This window comes from Grus americana, chromosome 4 (assembly GCF_028858705.1).
Source record: "Grus americana isolate bGruAme1 chromosome 4, bGruAme1.mat, whole genome shotgun sequence".
In the NCBI taxonomy this organism is placed as follows: domain Eukaryota; kingdom Metazoa; phylum Chordata; class Aves; order Gruiformes; family Gruidae; genus Grus; species Grus americana.
The window spans coordinates 55,423,879-55,442,247 of NC_072855.1; the positions used below are offsets into that span (position 1 = coordinate 55,423,879).

Sequence of the window (18,369 nt, forward strand, 5' to 3'; positions counted from 1 at the left end):
TTTCAAAAGAATTTACATACATCGTTAAATACTACTCCACAAGACAGAAGTTAAAGCACATCAATATTCTTCAGTCTGGGTGTATAACATTAATACTTTAAGATATTTTTCAAGACAGCTTCAAGAATTAACCATCTTCCTCTACCAAGTGTTTATAGTGATTATACTTTAATCAAAGATAAAGCACCTTATCAACACTCTCCTGCAGGTTAATCTCCAGTTTGCTCTTCTCCGCTTGAATACCTTCCAGCATTTCCTGGAGCTGATCCCTCTCCTGTGCTAACAAATTACACTGGTTCTCCAGCCGTTGAAGGTTATTGCTTTCACTCTCAGTCTTTTCTTTCAGTTCACTCAGCAGCTGGTGCCTTTCCTTAGTTGCCAAATTTAAGTCCTCATTCAACTCGACTACCTATTAAAAGATATTTTTAAAAATAAGTATAAAATCAACACATAAATAGTAGCAAAAACTCCTCTCCTGTTACTACATTGTATTATCATGACATCATCTATCAGACCAATAAAAGAGCACAAATTATCATGGGTAAATACCTGTTATTCTGATGAGTCCTTGAGAGGACATTCTCCAAATAATTTCTAAGAGTTTCTTATTACTGTACTTGCCTTTTCTTTCAGTTTGTTTATTTCTTCATTTAGTTTTTCTTCAGTGTTTTGCAGTTTCTCTTCTCCATTTGCTAGCAGGTTCTTCTGGATATCAGCTTGCTCTTTCTGATGCTTTAGTTCTTCCTGAAGATTTTCCATTTCCGCCAGAACTTTTAAGGACTGCAGAACAAGGTATTACATGGATGTTCACTCAGTATAAGGCAGAGAAAAGAAGCAGCTTCCTTTTAACTTTAGGAATTATCGGCTTGATTTTTTGTTAACTACATACCAGAACAAATTTGTCTGAAATAGTGTGTCAACAGAAGCATAATTTTCATGCAAATATTGAAGTCACTAATCTGCCAGGAAATAAGACATCAGGAGGGAGAAATAGGATAGCTGATCAGTTTCTTTTTAGGTTTAGCTTTCTTTTCATCAGTCCAGAATGAGCTGAAGTGGTAGGAGAATTAAGCCCTTTGATATCAATAAGCCTGAATTACACCTCTACTGTTCAGTGCTAGATGCAGAGTGTTCGTCCAGCAGGTGGCAGACCACTGTGCCTAAGCCCGGAGCAGCACAGTGACCAAAAGGGCAGGAAGAGGAGAGGGGAGAGGGGGAAGAAAAAAATAGATTCCAAAACCCAGGCTGGATTAGTAAACTAAATTTTTAGCTTACTGCCACTATGAACAAGTGAAGGGAGAGGAAGAGATACTGAATAGCAGAAGGCTGCGTGACTGAAATAATTCAGAGTAGTACAACTTCTCTTTAAAACAATTATTTAAGAGATTTTATACGTACTCTCTCTTGGCTTTCCCGACAGTCAGCCTCTAACTGATCTCTTTTTGCTTTACAAGTCTCTATCATTTGCTGTAGCTCATCTTTCTCCTGATTAAGTAAAGTGATTTTTTCAAGCTGCTGACAGATATGCTCATTCATTGTTCTTTCTATTTGTTCTTTTTCTGCCAGTAGCTTGCCATATTCAGAAGAGACCTGAGTCAGGTTTTCAGTTACTTCAGTGAGCTGAAACAACAAATAAGAACCAGTATTAATATTTCTAATCATTTCTAGCATGGGTAGAAGTAATTTGATAGTTATTTTGGGGGGAAAAAAACCCCAGTAACATTCTAATTTATTAAATTTTGTTGTCCCAGTAATCAGGTTCTGATTTAGGAAGAGTGTTACTGGATCATATTTCACAAGCACTATCTGAACATATGGGTTGTTATAATTGAATTATTTTACAGAAGACACTTCCATTAGCTTACTGCTATAGTAAAGATGTAACAATTTTGCTTAAAAGTCAATCAAATTTCAGTGCTTCTGTCTCATTCGTAGACAAAAGTGAATGTGTAAAAACTTACAGACCATTATAATTCCATAAAAATGACTCCATTGCTGTATCCACAGCAGATAGTCTTGATTCTAACAGACATTAATGTCTTTTAAAAGCCATGATAGCTTCAGACATGAAAATAATTAGATAAGAAATGTATAATAATGCAAGTTAAAGAATGAGCTAAATCGCCTTTTAGTTGCTCAAGTATCTTCAGAGTTACATAGCTAAAAGACATACTAGAATTTAAAAAGTTTTAAGACTTGGAAAGTGTGTTGAGGTCAAAGAGCAGTATTGACTCCAAATAATATTCCATCATTCAGCACTAAGGCATGTTTAGTTATAAGTAAGGGTTGTAGCTTGCAGGTGAAATTGTATTCGATCACCTTTTTACTGTCTCTGTTTCTATGGAAGCAGTACGGGGCGGGGGGGGGGGGAAGGCAAGTTTTTAATTAAGTTTCATTATTACATTCACTGAACTCTTACAAACTGAAGTCTGCAGAGAACATGAGTTGCCAACCCTGATAGAATTTTTAGTTTACTTGACAAAACTGCATCTGACCTTCTGCTGCAGTTCATCAGTTGTTTCCTTCAATGCCTCTTGTGCTTTCAAGAGTTGGTTTTCTTTCTCCGAGATATTTCCTTTCAGCTCCACAATAGTCTCCTGATGCTGTCTGAGCAAGCTATGAGCACATCTCAACTCTTCCTGCATACCTGAATTCTTTGGACACACCACAGTTAAAGTAAATTAAAGCCTGAACAACACTTCCAAAAGTTAAGGCAGAAGTTTACTAAAGCTGTTACCCTAAAGGCATAAGACTATTTTTCTTACCATGTTAATTGTCTCCTGTATAGTTTCTCTTAGCTGATCTCTCTCATTTTGGAGATTCTCCAGTTGCATTTTAAGATTATCATCTCCTCTTTCTGTCAGAGTCCTCACTTCCTGACAGTCATGCAGTTTTGGAATAAAATCTGTTCTCCCCATTTCTTCAGATTCTTTTTGACATCCATTGGCCTTCGCTTCCTCCATTTCATGCAATTTCCTTTGTGCCTGGCTCAACTCTTCTCTCAGAAGAAATAATTCTTGCTCAACAGATTTTTCTTGAATCTGTGGTATCTATTTTAGAGAGATAGAAGTCAACACATTTGGGGAAGTAGCTTTAAGAGAAACATATCTGATCTTTGACAGGTTGATTAGGTAAAACAAACAGAAGCAAAGTTTCAGAGATCTGTATTTTTTTTCAGAGTAAGATTTGAACTCAACATGGAACTCAAGTTTCTTGAAATAAGAGACATGTAAAAGTAAAATTTGAGGTGAGGACTTCTGAAACAAATTACGAGAAGTAGTTTAAGCCTGAGGGGGTAAAAAACAGAATCAAAAAACCCACAAGCCCCCCCAAAGCAAACTACAGAGACCTTATCAATATTTCTAGTCTGAACAGAAGATAATAATAGTGTCAAGGTAATTATTTCCTTGAAATTTGTCCATTCACCCCATAAATATATAAAAAAATGCACATACTTTGGGGTATATTTATCTATACACTTTGTATATATACACATAACATGTGCAATCAGCATGTCCAATTATGGAAAATGTTGGCTGCAATGTCCCTCCAACATACACTGCCAGGAAAAAAGTCAGTTCTGTCTATGCTTTGAAAAAGCAGAACCACTCTTTCCAGATAAGCAATTTTTAGCTTCAGCTACTTCCAGAACTACATCTCTGTGCAGATCAACATCATCATCCTGTATCAAATTAAAATTCTATTTACAGGAAAAATGCTTGTCATATCCTACTACTAGTTGTCCATACACATATACAGGTGGAACACGTGTCAAGTGAACAATAGTAACCCTGGTGTTTAATGGTCTGCAGTCAAGTAGAAGGATCCTTTTCTCCAGTTTGTTTTGCAAATTATTTTCACTCAAGTAAAAATTGAAATAAGCAAGCTTTTCATTACAGCCTTAGCATAATTACCAAAGTTCCTTCCCCATGCTCTTCTTTTTTCAAGTGTAAACTGTCCAGCTTATCCTGCAATGATTTGTTCTCTTGTGTAAGGAAAAAGATTTGTTCCTTTAGTGCCTGAAGCTGATCACTTTCTCTGCAGTTATTTTCTGATTTTTCTTCAGCAAGCTGGTCTCTCTCCGATGTGATGATTTTTATTTCTTCTGTCATTTGTGACATCTAGAAAAAAAATGTGCAAAAACATTATTTCCTCAATTCAAAACCAAAATTAAATGCAAAAGTTGTTTGATTCACTCTGCTACAGTATTTTTAACAAACCACTGTAAGCAAACTAGAAAAACTCCAGAACCTAGTCTTCAGCCTTTGTCACTTGTTTTTCTTTTAAATGCTAATCTTTAAGCAGTCTCTTCTGCAATACTGGCCAGATTTTTACCTAGAAAAATTCTTAGAGGAAAAGCCAAATAAGAAACACCTGTTGGATTATTTTTATACATCTGTTCTAAAACATGCAAATGTTGAATTGACAACCATTGACTTACTGGGTCTGACAGCTGATATAAAATCATAGAATGGTTTGGGTTGGAAGGGACCTAAAAATCTTCTAGTTTCATCTCCCCTGCCATGGGCAGGGACACCCTCCACTAGACCAGGTTGCCCAAAGCCCCATCCAGCCTGGCCTTGAACACTTCCAGGGAGGGGGCCTCCACAACTTCTCTGGGCAATCTGTTCCAGTGCCTCACCCCCCTCACAATGAAGGGCTTCTTTATCTAAATCTATCTTCTTTCAGCTTAAGGCCATTACTCCTTGTCCTATCACTACATGCCCTTACAATCAGTCCCTCTCCAGCTTTCCTGTAGTCCCCCTTTAGGTACTGGAAGGCTGCTACAAGGTCTCCCCAGACCCTTCTCTTCTCCAGGCTCAACAATCCCAACTCTCCCAGCCTGTCTTCACAGGAGAGCTGCTTCAGCCCTCTGATCATCTCCGTGGCCCTCCTCTGGACTTGCTCCAACAGGTCTATGTCTGTCTTGTACTGGGGGCCCCACAGCTAAACACAGTACTCCAGGTGGGGTCTCGCAAGAGTGGAGTAGAGGGGGAGACTTCAAAAAAAATTCAGTCTCTCATAGTATGGATCCTCCCTCCAGAGAAACCATATCACTGAAAGCAACTGTGTAACATACAATATTCTCAGCACTCTTTGTCAGTTGTTGAACTAACAGGCACAAAAAACCAGTGGCTCAGCTTTCTGCTGTACCTCGGGAACTGAGATGACATTTACAACTGTGTGCTACACTTCTCATTGGGACTAAGTGTTATAAACCAACTGGTAAAGACCTGGATCAGGCAGTACTACTTTCTTGCCCACTTCCTACTAAAGGCCTAGAAATTTTCTAAGGACAAGCAGAAGAGACTAGAAGCAGACTAACTAGTCATGTTTTCAGTGTTGGAAAACACATGAAAAGCATTTTTATTTTGAATTATTACATAACATTTTACCTGTATTTCAAGTTCTTTAATGGTTTTCCCTAGTGCCTCTTCAACACTCAGAATCTGAGATTCTTTTTCAGAAATATTTTTCTCCAACTTCTTAACAGTGTCCTGGGATTGCTTGAGAGAACTCTGTGTGTTTCTCAGTTCTTCGTGTGCCAAAATATTCTTAGGAATAAAAGGAAGAAAATCCACAAAAAAAATTGAGCTATTTTGCAACATTAGGAAGTACTCCTTGATTTACAAAAAAACAAACCACCAAACACACAAAACCCTGCTCCCCTATATACTTCAATATAGTTTATAAGTGTTCTTACACATTTCCACCTAACATGTATGTTCTGTTTCTATAAAGACAGAATTCCTACCATTGAAACGGTGTCCTTTATATCCTCTTTGAGTTGGTCTGTCTCAGCTTGGAGAGACTCCTCTTTTTCCTTCAGGTAATCTCTTTCCTGGGTGACAGCTTTTATTTCTTCCTGACAGTCAGTAAGCTGCTGAAGAATTGACTGGATCTCTGAATCCTTGGCTTCCAGCCTCAACTCCATAATCTTTTCTTGCTCTTTTAATTGCTCCATTTCATTTAACTTCTGCTGAGTCCGGATATAATCTTCTCTTACCTCCAGAAGTTGTTTGTGCTCTGCTGCCTTTTCTTCCAGTTCTTTCGTTTTGCTAGAGAGCTTTAGTTTGTAAAGGAAAAGGCCAGACACTTCCATTGTCATGCAAAACTGTATTATATGTACATGTTCTCACAGAATCTTATATTAGCTCAGAAAGGGCGAGACATGCTAGCTTTCAACAACAGAATAGGAAGCTTATCATTTCACTTTAAGACACTGCTTATATTCTTGCCCATATTAAATAAGCATTTATTTATGGAACCTTCCTGTGGTTTCTCCTTAGAAGCAAAAGTCTTACTAAAATATAACACCACAAATAGGACTGTAGCATAGCTTAGGAATTATCACATTAGGAGTTATCAAATCCATAGCTGGAATATGATAGCCATATCGGTGCCCAAAGCCTTATTAAAAAACCCAAGCATCTTTAGCTCCCTTTTCCTCCTCTTGAATGTTTTTTTCCTTTCTAATTGCAAATTTATGTGGTGATTCTCTTTGGTCTGAAATATCTCCTGTTCTAAACAGACTTCAGTTCCCAATGAGGAAACTTTGTTTCTATGACACTATAGAGTAGGTCATAGTAGCATATTTAAAAAAATATTTTCATACTAGCGATAGAACTTAAGAATGGGAAAAGAAGAATTACAACATCAAGAAGAACATATAACCTGGAGCAACATATGCATTTTTTTGCTTATGAAGAAAAAGACTATTGAGTTGTATAATCCCACAGCCTTATACACATGGCATAGAATAAGTAATATGCACTCATAATAAAGGAATTTCAATGATAATGTTACTTATAACTTTAAGACTACTTCTCCAAAAAGGTTTTTTTTTCTTTTTTTTTTTTTAATACTGTGAATTAATTCCTCATGTCTTATATGTAAAAAGGAACAAGCTGACACTGACCTCTAATATAACTTCATCCAAAGTTGTTTTAGACTTCCGTGCTTCTTTAGATAGAATATCTATTTGGAGCTTCATTTGTTCATTGTTTTCTGATGCAGCTACATATTTTTGCTCTAGTTCTTCATGGCGCTGTTTAAGTGCTACATATTCCTGACCAGACTTTACATATTTAAGTTGTGCATCTGCTAGATCGTCTTTTGATTTTCCAATTTCTTGAGTCATATGTTTAAGTCTAATTTCATTATCAGCTACTTCAGAAAGCAGCTTTTCTCTTTCCAATTTTAACAAGCGTAGCTCCTCACATTTTTCAAGAATCTGCCAACAGAAAAGCAATATTAATAGCATTTTCTAAATCAGTATTTGTCATAGCTGTATAATAAAAACCATGTACATATGCAGATATAGGAAATAAAGTACAGGCAAACACACAGCACAGTACATTGAGTTTTGCTTTGTTGGGAGAGAACTGTCTAGCAAACAATCCTTCAAAAGAAGCGAGACAGAGAAGCCCCTTCCAGACCCTTGAAACCTCTCCTCTAACTCTTTAGATGTTCTTTAAATGTTTACTTTTTCCTGTATTTGAGCTGGGACTGAACTGATACTCCTAGCTATAACTCCTAAACTGAATATTTAGGTGTATCAATACTTTCTTCGTGATATAGAGTTGTTAACATCTAATTAAGTTTTGTTTACTAGTGGAAGTAAAACACTTGAAGCATTTGGAACTTTTTGCAAAGCATTCCTGAGTTTGTGAGATAGCTTGCCCTGGATAATTTTCAGTGCACATACTTAGCAGCAGGTATTTAAGAGTAAAGAAATCTAGAAAGTGACACATTTATAGCAAACTTAGTCTGCTAAGCCCTGACCCACTAGGAAACAGAAAATTTCCTTACAAGTTTTCCAGAATTTGCAAGTTAAATCTCTTACTCCTCAAGTAGCATTTCCGCTAAGAGGTCTTGAAATTTTATCTTTGCCCAAATAGATAAAAATTTGGTTTTAAAACAGTAAACCAGGATTAAACACCATTATACATACACGCAGTTATCAGTGGTGACCATGACAAATAGGCAGGCAGATGCTGGACTAGAAATGTTATGTTATTCGATTCAAGACAACTTTTAGCTTTAAAACTTCATATCCAATAGGCCTCCATTAATGTTACCAGTCAAGTACAATATAAAAACAAGGAAAAAGGTAGATTTTCTTTTGTTTACCTCTTTCTGCTGTATCTCAATAGTATTTGGTAGAGACTGAAATTCTGATAGCTCATTTACTTGTTTTTGGAGACGTGCATTTTCGTTCAACGCTTTTTCTAGTTCTCCTTTTAAGTCAGCTGCCTTTTTTTCCAGCTCCGCAAGAGAGAGCAGATCTAGAGAATTAACAAGTTTAGATTAATAAGAGAGAGAGAAGAAAAGCATGTTTTAAATTAAGCAGAAGATTTATAATGCATTCTAGATGTGCTATCGGTATTATTCTAGAAAAGTGTATTTTACAATGGCCAATGATTAAAAGATGAAACTACTCATCTAAACTTGGTCATCACTTGTTAGGTTGACATCCAGTTTATTCTAGACTCTCCCTGACAGCATTCATTAACCTGACAGTCCTTATGCCAAATACAAAATATTCCATAAGTTTTCCACATAGTTCAAGAAAGTGCTAAAGCAGTTACTATATGCCAACAGTACCAGATACTCTAATATTTTATAGTGACAGAAGCGCCAAATATTTGAGAAAGCAAGAGCACAAGTCTTCCCTATCCCCCCACCGTTATGAGGGAAAGGGAGGAAAGGGGGGGGAAAAAAGCACCACCTGAAACAGTACCTTTTGGAACTTTACCCTCCATCAGCGAAGTTAGCCTCGTGTTTTCTTGAAATACAGACTGCAACTCTTTCTGCAAGTCAGCTTGCATTTTTTTGTAACTGGCTTTTCCCGCTTCTACTTGGCTTTGATAGAGTTGAACATCCTTTTGCATTTGCTTGTAATTATTTAAGAGCTCATTCTTCAGGAAAACAAAAACAAAATGCAATTCACACACAAAATAAGTCTACTTGCTTAACATTTAAATATTGCATCTATCAGATTTCTTCTTCTCACTCTGAACAGCTTTGGCCTTGATAAATACGGCAGAATAAGTCACAGTTTAACAGCTGCATTAGTGTCAGAGTCCTATAACAAAACACACCTTACCTTAGAGGTCAAGGCCATAACTGCTGCTACTATTTTGTCTTTACTTCTCAAAGCAAGCTCCATCCCACTTCTCCGAGTTCACATCCCTTATTCTGTTTTGTTCTCTGGTAAAATTAGGTTTGGAGCCTTATGTCCTAGTGACTCCCTAAAGACTGTTCATTTGCTCAATCTCTCTACTGGTAAACCTAAAACTAACCACCACTCCTGTGGAAAAAGTCTCTATTTTCTTTTTATCTTTCTCCTGAGGACCCATTTTCCATGAATTTCATAATAAAACCATTACTTGGAGCATGAGTCATTTAGCTTTCTCCAAATACTCTACCACATCTTGTCTTTATCAATTGCCTTCTTCACTAGTCTGGAGGCAGATAGGCCCTTAACAGCACTTTATACAACTATTAATGTAATTTAACAAGTACTTGCCATCTTCTCCTTCAGCTCCAAATTTTCAGTTCTGAGAAAAGCAGATTCTTTTTTGGCATCCAAGGCTATGGTTTCACTATCTAAGAGGGATTTATTCAGCTGCTGAATTTCCTCAATTAGCTTATCAGAATCTCCCTGAAAAAGACAGATAAACGCTCAAAGAAATAAGAAAATATATAGGCATAATACAACAAATGTATTCATTATAACATGGTTAAAAAGTAAATACAGGCTCAGAAAACTTGTTACGTTTACTCTAAAAGGAACAGTAGCAGGCTTGTTTGAGACATGGGAACAAGAGCAGCATTTTCCCTAGTTTTACTTCACCAGACTACTGCTGTATACTAATGTAGTAATTAGCATTTTAAGGTTTGTAAAAAAAATTTGTCCTAACATCTGCAGGGAAGCAGACTTCAATTATACCAAGGTTATACCTAAATTTAACCCACCTCCAACAAAACCAAAACCATCTCAACCCAGCAGAAAACTCAAATTTACCACTGAAAAAGATGTGTCCTTTTTTTCCACTCCTGCTTTCTGCAATTCTTCCACACGATTCTCTAATATCTTTATTTTGTTCTCTTTCTCTTTCAGCTGTTCCAATTTGGAGTTTATTTCTGCCTAAAAGTTGGAAGAAAAAAAAAGGGGAGAAGGACAATTCTAGTGCCTAGTTTGTTTTTTCACATGAGAACTTAACAAAAACCTGCTTTGTACGTAGTAAGCATTCAAGGGTTTTAGACATATCCTCTTTATAGCTGGTACGACTATCCAGAGCCCAATGATGTCTAGGTTGTCCTCAGTAGATACAGTATTTCAAGATACACAAACGAAGCACATTTCATACAAGTCTTATTGCATGTAAATTCATGGACAGGCTCACCTCAAGCTCCTCATTGTACACTTCAGCATTTGAAACTAGATTCTTTAAGTTGGTAATTTCATGCATTAGCTGTATCTGTGGAGCAAATTGAAGCAAAATTGCAGAGGCTGTTAGAAAGCACCCACACCAGTAGTTTTAGTTGTTAACACCATGAAAATAAGCAAGGTCTATCTTGTGTTTTCTTTTCTATTAGTGGCCAAACCGCATATACACACGCATATCTATTTAAACAGCTACGAAGCAAGTTGCTGCATATCCTTTCAAATGGATAGATGAAATGCAAAGCTCTGTTTTAGCTTCCCAGTAATTAGAAAGGATTCAATTACAATTTAATCTGCAACAGCTCGAGAAGCAAGAGCAATGCAATGAAAGCAATTAATGCAGAAATTTTACAGATATGACAATTCAAATTCTAGTCACGTTAGGCAGCTTTTTATGACACAGTGCAGATAGTGAATAGATTAAATCATAAGTAACAAGAATGAGAAGGTGCCAAAATTGAGGTAAAGCAAGCCACGAACACATTCAGTGGCATCCTCTGAAAGGAAGCACAAGTAGAAGACTAGATACAAAAACACTTCTAAAAATGGAAGAACTCTTCTTTTGGTCTTTGTTAGAAAAGCTTTACAATAAGCACAAATCTACAAGTCCTTCTGTATAGTCACAAGCATAGGCAAGGGGAAAATCCAATCCATAATTTTAAGATCAGTGAAAAGCTTTAAAACAAGCACTCTCCCGTGAATATTTCTAGATAGTTAGGAGTATAACGAGAAGAAAACCCAACTCGTAATCTTAAAATCAGAGGATGGTTGTAGAAGATATGGTACAATACTACTGTCAGAAGTAATTTACTGTTTATTAGACTAATAGAGTTTACCTGTATACATTTGTGGTAATTTAAATTGATGGATCTCAACTAATGTGTTTAGTGAAGTATGTGACCTTTCAGTATTGCTGTAATTAACCTGCTACGTGGGTATCAACAAATGCTTACATTTCACGGACTGTCTTCAGATACATAGCTGAAAACATGAATCATTCAAAAAGCAATTCTTGTAATAGAAGCTACTTTAGAACATTGCATCTGTTATCAGATACACAAAAGCTTTGGAGGGAAAATTGTAACTGAGGATTTGTTAACTGTTGGCTGATAAGGAAGGTAGCATAGTCAGTCCAGCATACGAAAAGGGTCATCTAAAAAGAACCTTAAATACAAGCTAAATCATAATCTATATGGATACATTTTGTTTAAGCTCCATAAATCTTTGTAGGGAACAACAGAAATGAGAGGTGATCTTGTTAAATTGTGACCTAGAAGAACAATGCGAAAGGATATAACTTCAGCTTCAACCTTAGTTTCACGGTCAGAGGATCTTAAACAGACTAGCATATACAAGTCGTCTGCAGAGAAGGTATCAGTAAGGAAATAGAATAATACATCCATGTCTCAATACCTCAATTTGTTGGTTTTGTGGGTTTGGTTGGTTGTTTTTTATTTTGTTTGGGTTTATGTCGTTTTTTTTCTTTTGTTTGGAGGTTTTTTTTGCACTGTGACTTATTTCACTGTCTAGCCCTTGGGCGGCTAGAACCTAATACAAGTAATACATATTTTAGGTTATAGAATCCAAGCATAAAACATTTGGACAAGCAAGGTACATTTCCACTAACAGCACAAGGAGGTGAAGAGAACTGAAAGTCAGCATTTCCCATATCATAAGTTATCCAGTAGGTAGGTTTACCTTTTCTGACTTCCTGGCACAAAATACAGTGTTTCAGTTTTCTACAGACTTTACTATTCACACTATTATTTTTAAATATTACTAAAGTAAATAATATCTTAGAAGTTAATGCTCATGTAGTTCAATGGATTACCAGCCAGAGATGTCATGGATTGTAAACCAAGATGTTTTGTACAACAAATGTGAAATACAGTTTAGCAACCATACTTTAACTTCAAAACAGTTCTCAAATGTATTAATACAGCAAAACAACTGTCTCTTGCAGAAATCTAGAGTGAAATTCAGATCATGCATATATAAAAGTAATGTATGGACACATATGTACCCACAAATATATATTTAACCAGTATGACACTCTCCCAAAATCTAAGTTTGAGTTTTACACTGAGTAAATTCAGTTCAAATCCTGGGTTCAGTCATTCTGTTGCTGAATGTAGCTTATAACACCATCTGTTTGTAAATTAACAAGTATATCCAAGTATATATATATGCTGAATAAAATCTAGAAAACATTTCAGCATAGACAGCTCTTATCTGTCTGTATTTATTTCACTGTACCTTACCTCATGATCTTTTTGTGTTTGTTTTTCCAGTGCTTCAAATTCATCCATTTCTGTTTTTTCCTTCAGTTTCTCCTTCATTTCATTTATTTCTAATTTTAACTGCTCATTTTCCAATACTAAGTTATTAAAGTTAGCTTGCAGGGCATTGATCTCGTTTACAGCAATATCCTGAAAAAGCAGAAGAAACTTTAGAAGTTGTTGTTGGAATGTCAGTCTCATTTCTAGAAAATACAGAACAGACTTACCTTTTCCAGGGCTAACGCTTCACAGAGTTGCACAGATTCTTCAAAGTCTCTCTGAGTCTAGAAAAAGAATTGCTCTCAGTTAACTGATCTAGAAGATCAAGCAAGTTTAGTACTATATTCCTTATTTCTTGTCTTTTCATGGCTGGTCCTCTTTAAATACCAAAGCTAACTGGATTATTCACCACCATAGAACCACCCCACAACTTCACAAAGTTGACCAAGAGACTTACTTTCTAACTAGTTATAATAATTCTTCAGACATATAGAAGAATATTGGTGTTCTACAGATCTTACTGAGAAGCATGTAATGTATATGCACTGTATTAGACAACCAAAATAGATCATGACGTTACCCAATTCATGTTAGGTCCAGCGATCCATTCTACATCCGAAATTTGATCAGGAACCATTAGACCTTGGTTGTCATGTTCAGAAATCTCTAAAATAGCTGAAAAAGAGAGATGCATTAAAAATACAGAGTACCAGTAAATTTTAAGCTGGACATCAAGAATTATTTTCTTATCAAAGAATTTTTATCATATTGGAAATAATCATTCAATAGCAAAGATGTAGCACATCAAGCAGGACTTCTGAATCTCATGATTTTCTCTTATGAAAGGGAACAACAACAAAGTCTGGTCCCTACGCTTAAACTGACCAACTTATCACAAGTTAATGAGTATTAAAGCTCATCCAGAATATATACTTAACTACAGACTAGGAAAAGCATTTAAGCATCAAGGAAAGAATCACTCAACAGTATCCTGCAAGATTTAAAGAAAAGCACCACTCCCCCATACAGAAAACACTCTGACAATCCACACACAAGCAAAAAAACTTGACAGAAAGATAGGTAATAAGGCTGTAAGAAGATACAATTCAGCAACAACACTGTCCAATTATTCTCTTGTCTTCAGTTCAACTTTCTTTGTCCCTCGCTCCCTTAATAAGTCCTTGAATTTTTCTGTATCTCAGTCTGATCTGAGTAATGACTTCTGGGTTCTTGTTGAGGATTTTGGAATCTCACACACACTTCCTCCACTGCCTTTTTTTCGGGGGAGAACACGGTTCGTATGGATGGTCTGTGTTAAAGAACAACTTTGCCTACTTTTACAGAAAACAGGGGGATTGGGGTAGGCTGCATGACAGAAGTATTTGTACACCCTCCCTTTTACCTCACAGCTCTTTTGGTTTTAAGAAATTGAAAGCTCAATATCCAGAAGAGAAAAAAAAAAGTTATTTCCTTGGAAAGTGTGTACAGGGACATTTGGTTTTGTTGTGGTTTTTTGATTTCAATTTTTTTTTTTTTTTTTAAATTGGTGCTATCATAGAGTCAACTTATTTCCTTTGGGAAACTAATGCTTGCAAAAGTTATCCAACAGGAATTTGCTACATATTATTTCACCTGGGATAGTGAGACTCATACTCCCACTTTTTAAATAAAATTAACCTTATCTCCAGCACAAGAACCTCCAGCATTTTTGTGCTAAAACCCTTTCTCTTCCAGGCAGCATTCTTTGCTGGCAGACAAGTATAATTTCCTTATTGGCTCCAGGTAACTTTTTCAAAGCTGGGTTCATGGAACATAATTTGAGTAGTATACTGCCAACTAAATGTCACTTGTGTATTGTTAGCAAATTAATCTGCTTTTTCACTTAAGTCTATTAAAAAGAGATTATTTCTCACTTGAAAGCTGCTTTGCAGAGTTTCCTCATTTTTTTCCTGAAGATACTTACAATCCTCCATGTCTGTAAGTGTCGACAGAGACATTTTCATTTTTTTTGTTTCAGTGAGCCTTGGTTTTTCAAAGTCTTCAAAATAGCTCACATTCGCCTGGTTTATTTTACCAGCAGCCCAAGTAACTCTTCTTCTTCTCTTGGCCTTTAAAAAAAAAAAGTATTTACAGAAGTGATACAACCAAAGCATTAAGTACAGAGTAGATGTTGCATTAGGCTAACTAGTTCTAACAGTACCAGCAGCTAACCAGACAGTGTTTTGAAGTTTCTTAAAAATTAAACAGCATAACAGTTTGAAAGCAAAAGTCTCTGCAGTCTGTTTAATGGAAAGCAACATTGAATTGATACTCACTCAGAAGTTAACTTTGAAAATTACCACTTCCAAAATAAGAAAAATTACGTGAGAATTGCCTCTCAAACTTCATTGTCAATATAACACTATGTATTTAATATTACCTTTTGCAAAGTATTTCAGAGTTAACAAATAAGATCTAGAACAGGTGCTTACTTTACAATTCTGTTTTGAGGAAAAGGAGGCAGAAGTCACCAGCATCTCAGTTAAGTTTCGTATCCTATCTTCCTGTACTTTTTGAAGAGAATTTTTTTCTTCCAATAACTGGGCCAATTGGTCTTTTTCCATTGCATGAATTTGAGTCTTTGAAGACACCTTCAATAAAAAGAATATTAATCAAACTGACATTTTAGGAGCACAAACTATTCCTACAGAAGACACACAATTACTAATATTTAAAAGCAACTACACACATATTCTTTTAACACTGGAAGAGTTGTCTTTAATCTTTAACAATGTAACTGACAATTTAGTCTACAAACTTACCTATAGACTTAGTAAAGGGGTTAAAACTCGCCAAAACAATACAGCCTCAGATTTTTGTACGGGCAAAAAAAGCATTCTTTGAAGTGTAACATAGTTTAAGGTCATCTTCCCAAGGCGCCAGAAGTCTAAAGCTCCGAGAGCTACGGTTCATTTGTCAAAGAACAGCAAGCTACCCCAATGCATGTGGCCTCTTAAAATTTAAAGTACTGAAAATTTATTCTGTTATAAAGCAACTGCATTACAGTAGCTAGTTTTGACAACTTTATCATAAGCTTACAGTAGAGTAATTTGAAGCTCACATGGGATTTTCCAACAAACTCTTCTGCACTTAATTAAGTACTTTCCTCACTACCTGCTATGTCAGAAGAGAGCAAGCACTTTAAGGTGAAAGTTTATACTGCATTTCTCTTTAAAAAGAGGTTAGTTATTTTTCCTTTAAGCTTTTCCTATGACTTTTTTTTTTATTTGCAACCCCCCCCCAATTCATCTTTTGATGATTTAATTCACTGAAACAGTATGCTCAGAATTACAATTTTCCTGTGCTTTATATTTTGTGATCTGTACTCTAACAAGACTTGCAAGATTGCTCCTCAACTCCATAGATTTTTGGAGAAAGATCAACACAGGCGAGACTACACTGTTTGGTGGGAAGTTACTATTGTTCATTTTCTAAATGTATCTTCTGCCTATACATGACATAAGTTTTTGTCACAGTTGCAACTTCTGCAACTCAAACTGAAGTTAAACATCAGTAAGGGGTAAAAAAACATATTAAGTTGGAATCTAACCTCAATAAGTTATTGAATCTCAGTTCATTATTCCTTTTGATCTGTGACAATATTAGTGTGCTATAAGGCACGACAAATTTATATTTAAATACATTAACCTACAGAAAGAAAGCAGTTCAGTTAGTTGTTCTCATTCAGTGTTAGCTTTCACACAGATATGTTGACTATCATCAGTTGTTCTAAACTTTACCTTTCCAATTTCTATTCTCTGAAGAGAAGTGACATATCTCTAAACAATTTACCTACCCCTCCAAATTTAACTGGTTTTGATTTAAAACAGAATGTTTCCAAATAGCCATCACTACTAAGGATAGATTAATTTTTATAAGTTTATTACATACTTCCTCCAGCTGCTTTTTCAAATCCAGAATTTCTTTGCGATACCTCTTCAGGAGGGCATCATCATCAAGTACTTCATTGACTTTCGGAGTATTCTTCATTCTTTTGGCTGTATTGGCAAACTGCAAGAATATTCTCTCATGACCAATAGTTAGAGAACAAATATATCAAAAGATTTATTCTGTCTCATATTTCCCAACAGAATTAAGGGGACAGTTTATTAGGTAGAGACCAACATATAATAAAGGACACAAATATTTATATTTGCTTATATTTCATGATTTCTAAGCTTTGAAGAGGTAAGTTTTGTTTGCTTGGTATTAATACTAAAAAAAGTGAAGCCTAACATTTAAGTAAAAATATACCAAGTTATTTTTTATTTAATAAAAAGCTCAAGAGAGCACCAAAAAGGAAGACAATCCTACCTAAAGAATACAGCTCAAGAACAGTTTAATTACCTTCCTTTTCTGTAGGACCTATCTAACATCTTGTGTAAGCAAAAACTTGTAGATCTAACTGTGTTTGGAAAAGGCAAATGAGAAAACAGAGGTTATCTACTGCCTGTAAAGTAAGAGAAGGAGCTTTGTTCCAGCTGCCAGAAAGCTCTAGTTAGACAACCTGGTAACAAGATGACAACTGGAAAAAGATGCTGTGTACAAAAAATATTTCAAGTTCCAAGTTCACAGAGGACCTTTAGAAGATTCGAGATACTACAGATCCAGCAGATTACGTTTTCCACTCCTCCAACCTGTCTACAATGAAGCCTTGAGTCAGAATAATGCTTGAAAACAGGTGAGAAGTTTTACCTGAAGAGTACTGAGCGTTTCATCAAAAGAAGCAGGAGTAATTGTACAAATAATAACTGTCTTAGCATTTCCTCCAAGGGAGTTCTGCAGAATTCGAGTCAGCTTGCTGTCTCTGTAATTTATGAAGCTGTAGAAACAGAGGGAAGAAAAAATGAAAGAATTCATATTTTTGTACGGAAAAGACACAGTAAATATCTTTTATAGAGGGAATATGTTATTTGCAGTAGTTACCTACATAAAATAGGATACATAAAGGATTTTAATTGCTTAGTTTATTAGCGACTTCTCTTAAAACATGTATACAAACACAAGTGCTTACCCAGAAGGGTCATCACAAAGTTTTTTGATAACTTGACCCAGAATGAACAAGCTCCGGTTTATATTGCAGCCTTCTTTCAGTCTGACACCTAGGTATCACACAGTAATTTTTTAATTATTTTTTTTAAATTTAAAACATTAAGATACATTTTCAACCAGTCAAGTTTTTGTGCTATGTTACACTCAGAGGGATTATCCAAGAGTTAAATCTCAAGTGCCACAATGCACTATGACTCACCAGCAGCCAGTATCAAATCCTTTATAATAGCCAAAATGCACCAAAATAAGATAGTAATCTATCACAAATAAACATTAATAATCTTTACATAGTAAGTAGCTGGGGCCATAAGAACTTTAACTCTGCTTCCTGTTTAAATTTTGCAAATGCCCATATTTACATGTGTAAGTATACCAAACCACCTTAGATAAGACTTTTGGGTTAGTTATTCCTTGTAAGAGAGAGTATTAACTTGCGTTCCTCTCAAATAACTTTTCTATGATAAAGGCATTTTTGTGGAGCTTCACACTGTCATTGTTAACAACCAAGCTTCCTCTTAGCTAAAGAGTGAGCCACCTATTCGCACT

The 18,369-nt window shown here is 35.8% G+C and overlaps 1 protein-coding gene across 1 annotated transcript in view; it reads right to left on the minus strand.

The window, feature by feature from the left end:
* Positions 1-18,369, minus strand: part of CENPE (centromere protein E) — a 40,087-nt gene that overhangs the window by 14,339 nt on the left and 7,379 nt on the right. The window contains exons 10-31 of the mRNA XM_054825666.1: positions 17,786-17,873; positions 17,467-17,593; positions 16,663-16,782; positions 15,204-15,362; positions 14,696-14,840; positions 13,313-13,407; positions 12,960-13,016; positions 12,715-12,882; positions 10,413-10,487; positions 10,031-10,153; positions 9,533-9,667; positions 8,744-8,921; positions 8,134-8,288; positions 6,920-7,234; positions 5,756-6,067; positions 5,397-5,555; positions 3,915-4,121; positions 2,766-3,050; positions 2,496-2,654; positions 1,399-1,620; positions 622-780; positions 188-409 (exon numbers count right to left, since the gene is read on the minus strand). Coding sequence (XP_054681641.1) covers positions 188-409; positions 622-780; positions 1,399-1,620; positions 2,496-2,654; positions 2,766-3,050; positions 3,915-4,121; positions 5,397-5,555; positions 5,756-6,067; positions 6,920-7,234; positions 8,134-8,288; positions 8,744-8,921; positions 9,533-9,667; positions 10,031-10,153; positions 10,413-10,487; positions 12,715-12,882; positions 12,960-13,016; positions 13,313-13,407; positions 14,696-14,840; positions 15,204-15,362; positions 16,663-16,782; positions 17,467-17,593; positions 17,786-17,873 — 3,665 coding nt within the window. The remainder of the gene's footprint in view (positions 1-187; positions 410-621; positions 781-1,398; positions 1,621-2,495; positions 2,655-2,765; positions 3,051-3,914; positions 4,122-5,396; positions 5,556-5,755; positions 6,068-6,919; positions 7,235-8,133; positions 8,289-8,743; positions 8,922-9,532; positions 9,668-10,030; positions 10,154-10,412; positions 10,488-12,714; positions 12,883-12,959; positions 13,017-13,312; positions 13,408-14,695; positions 14,841-15,203; positions 15,363-16,662; positions 16,783-17,466; positions 17,594-17,785; positions 17,874-18,369) is intronic.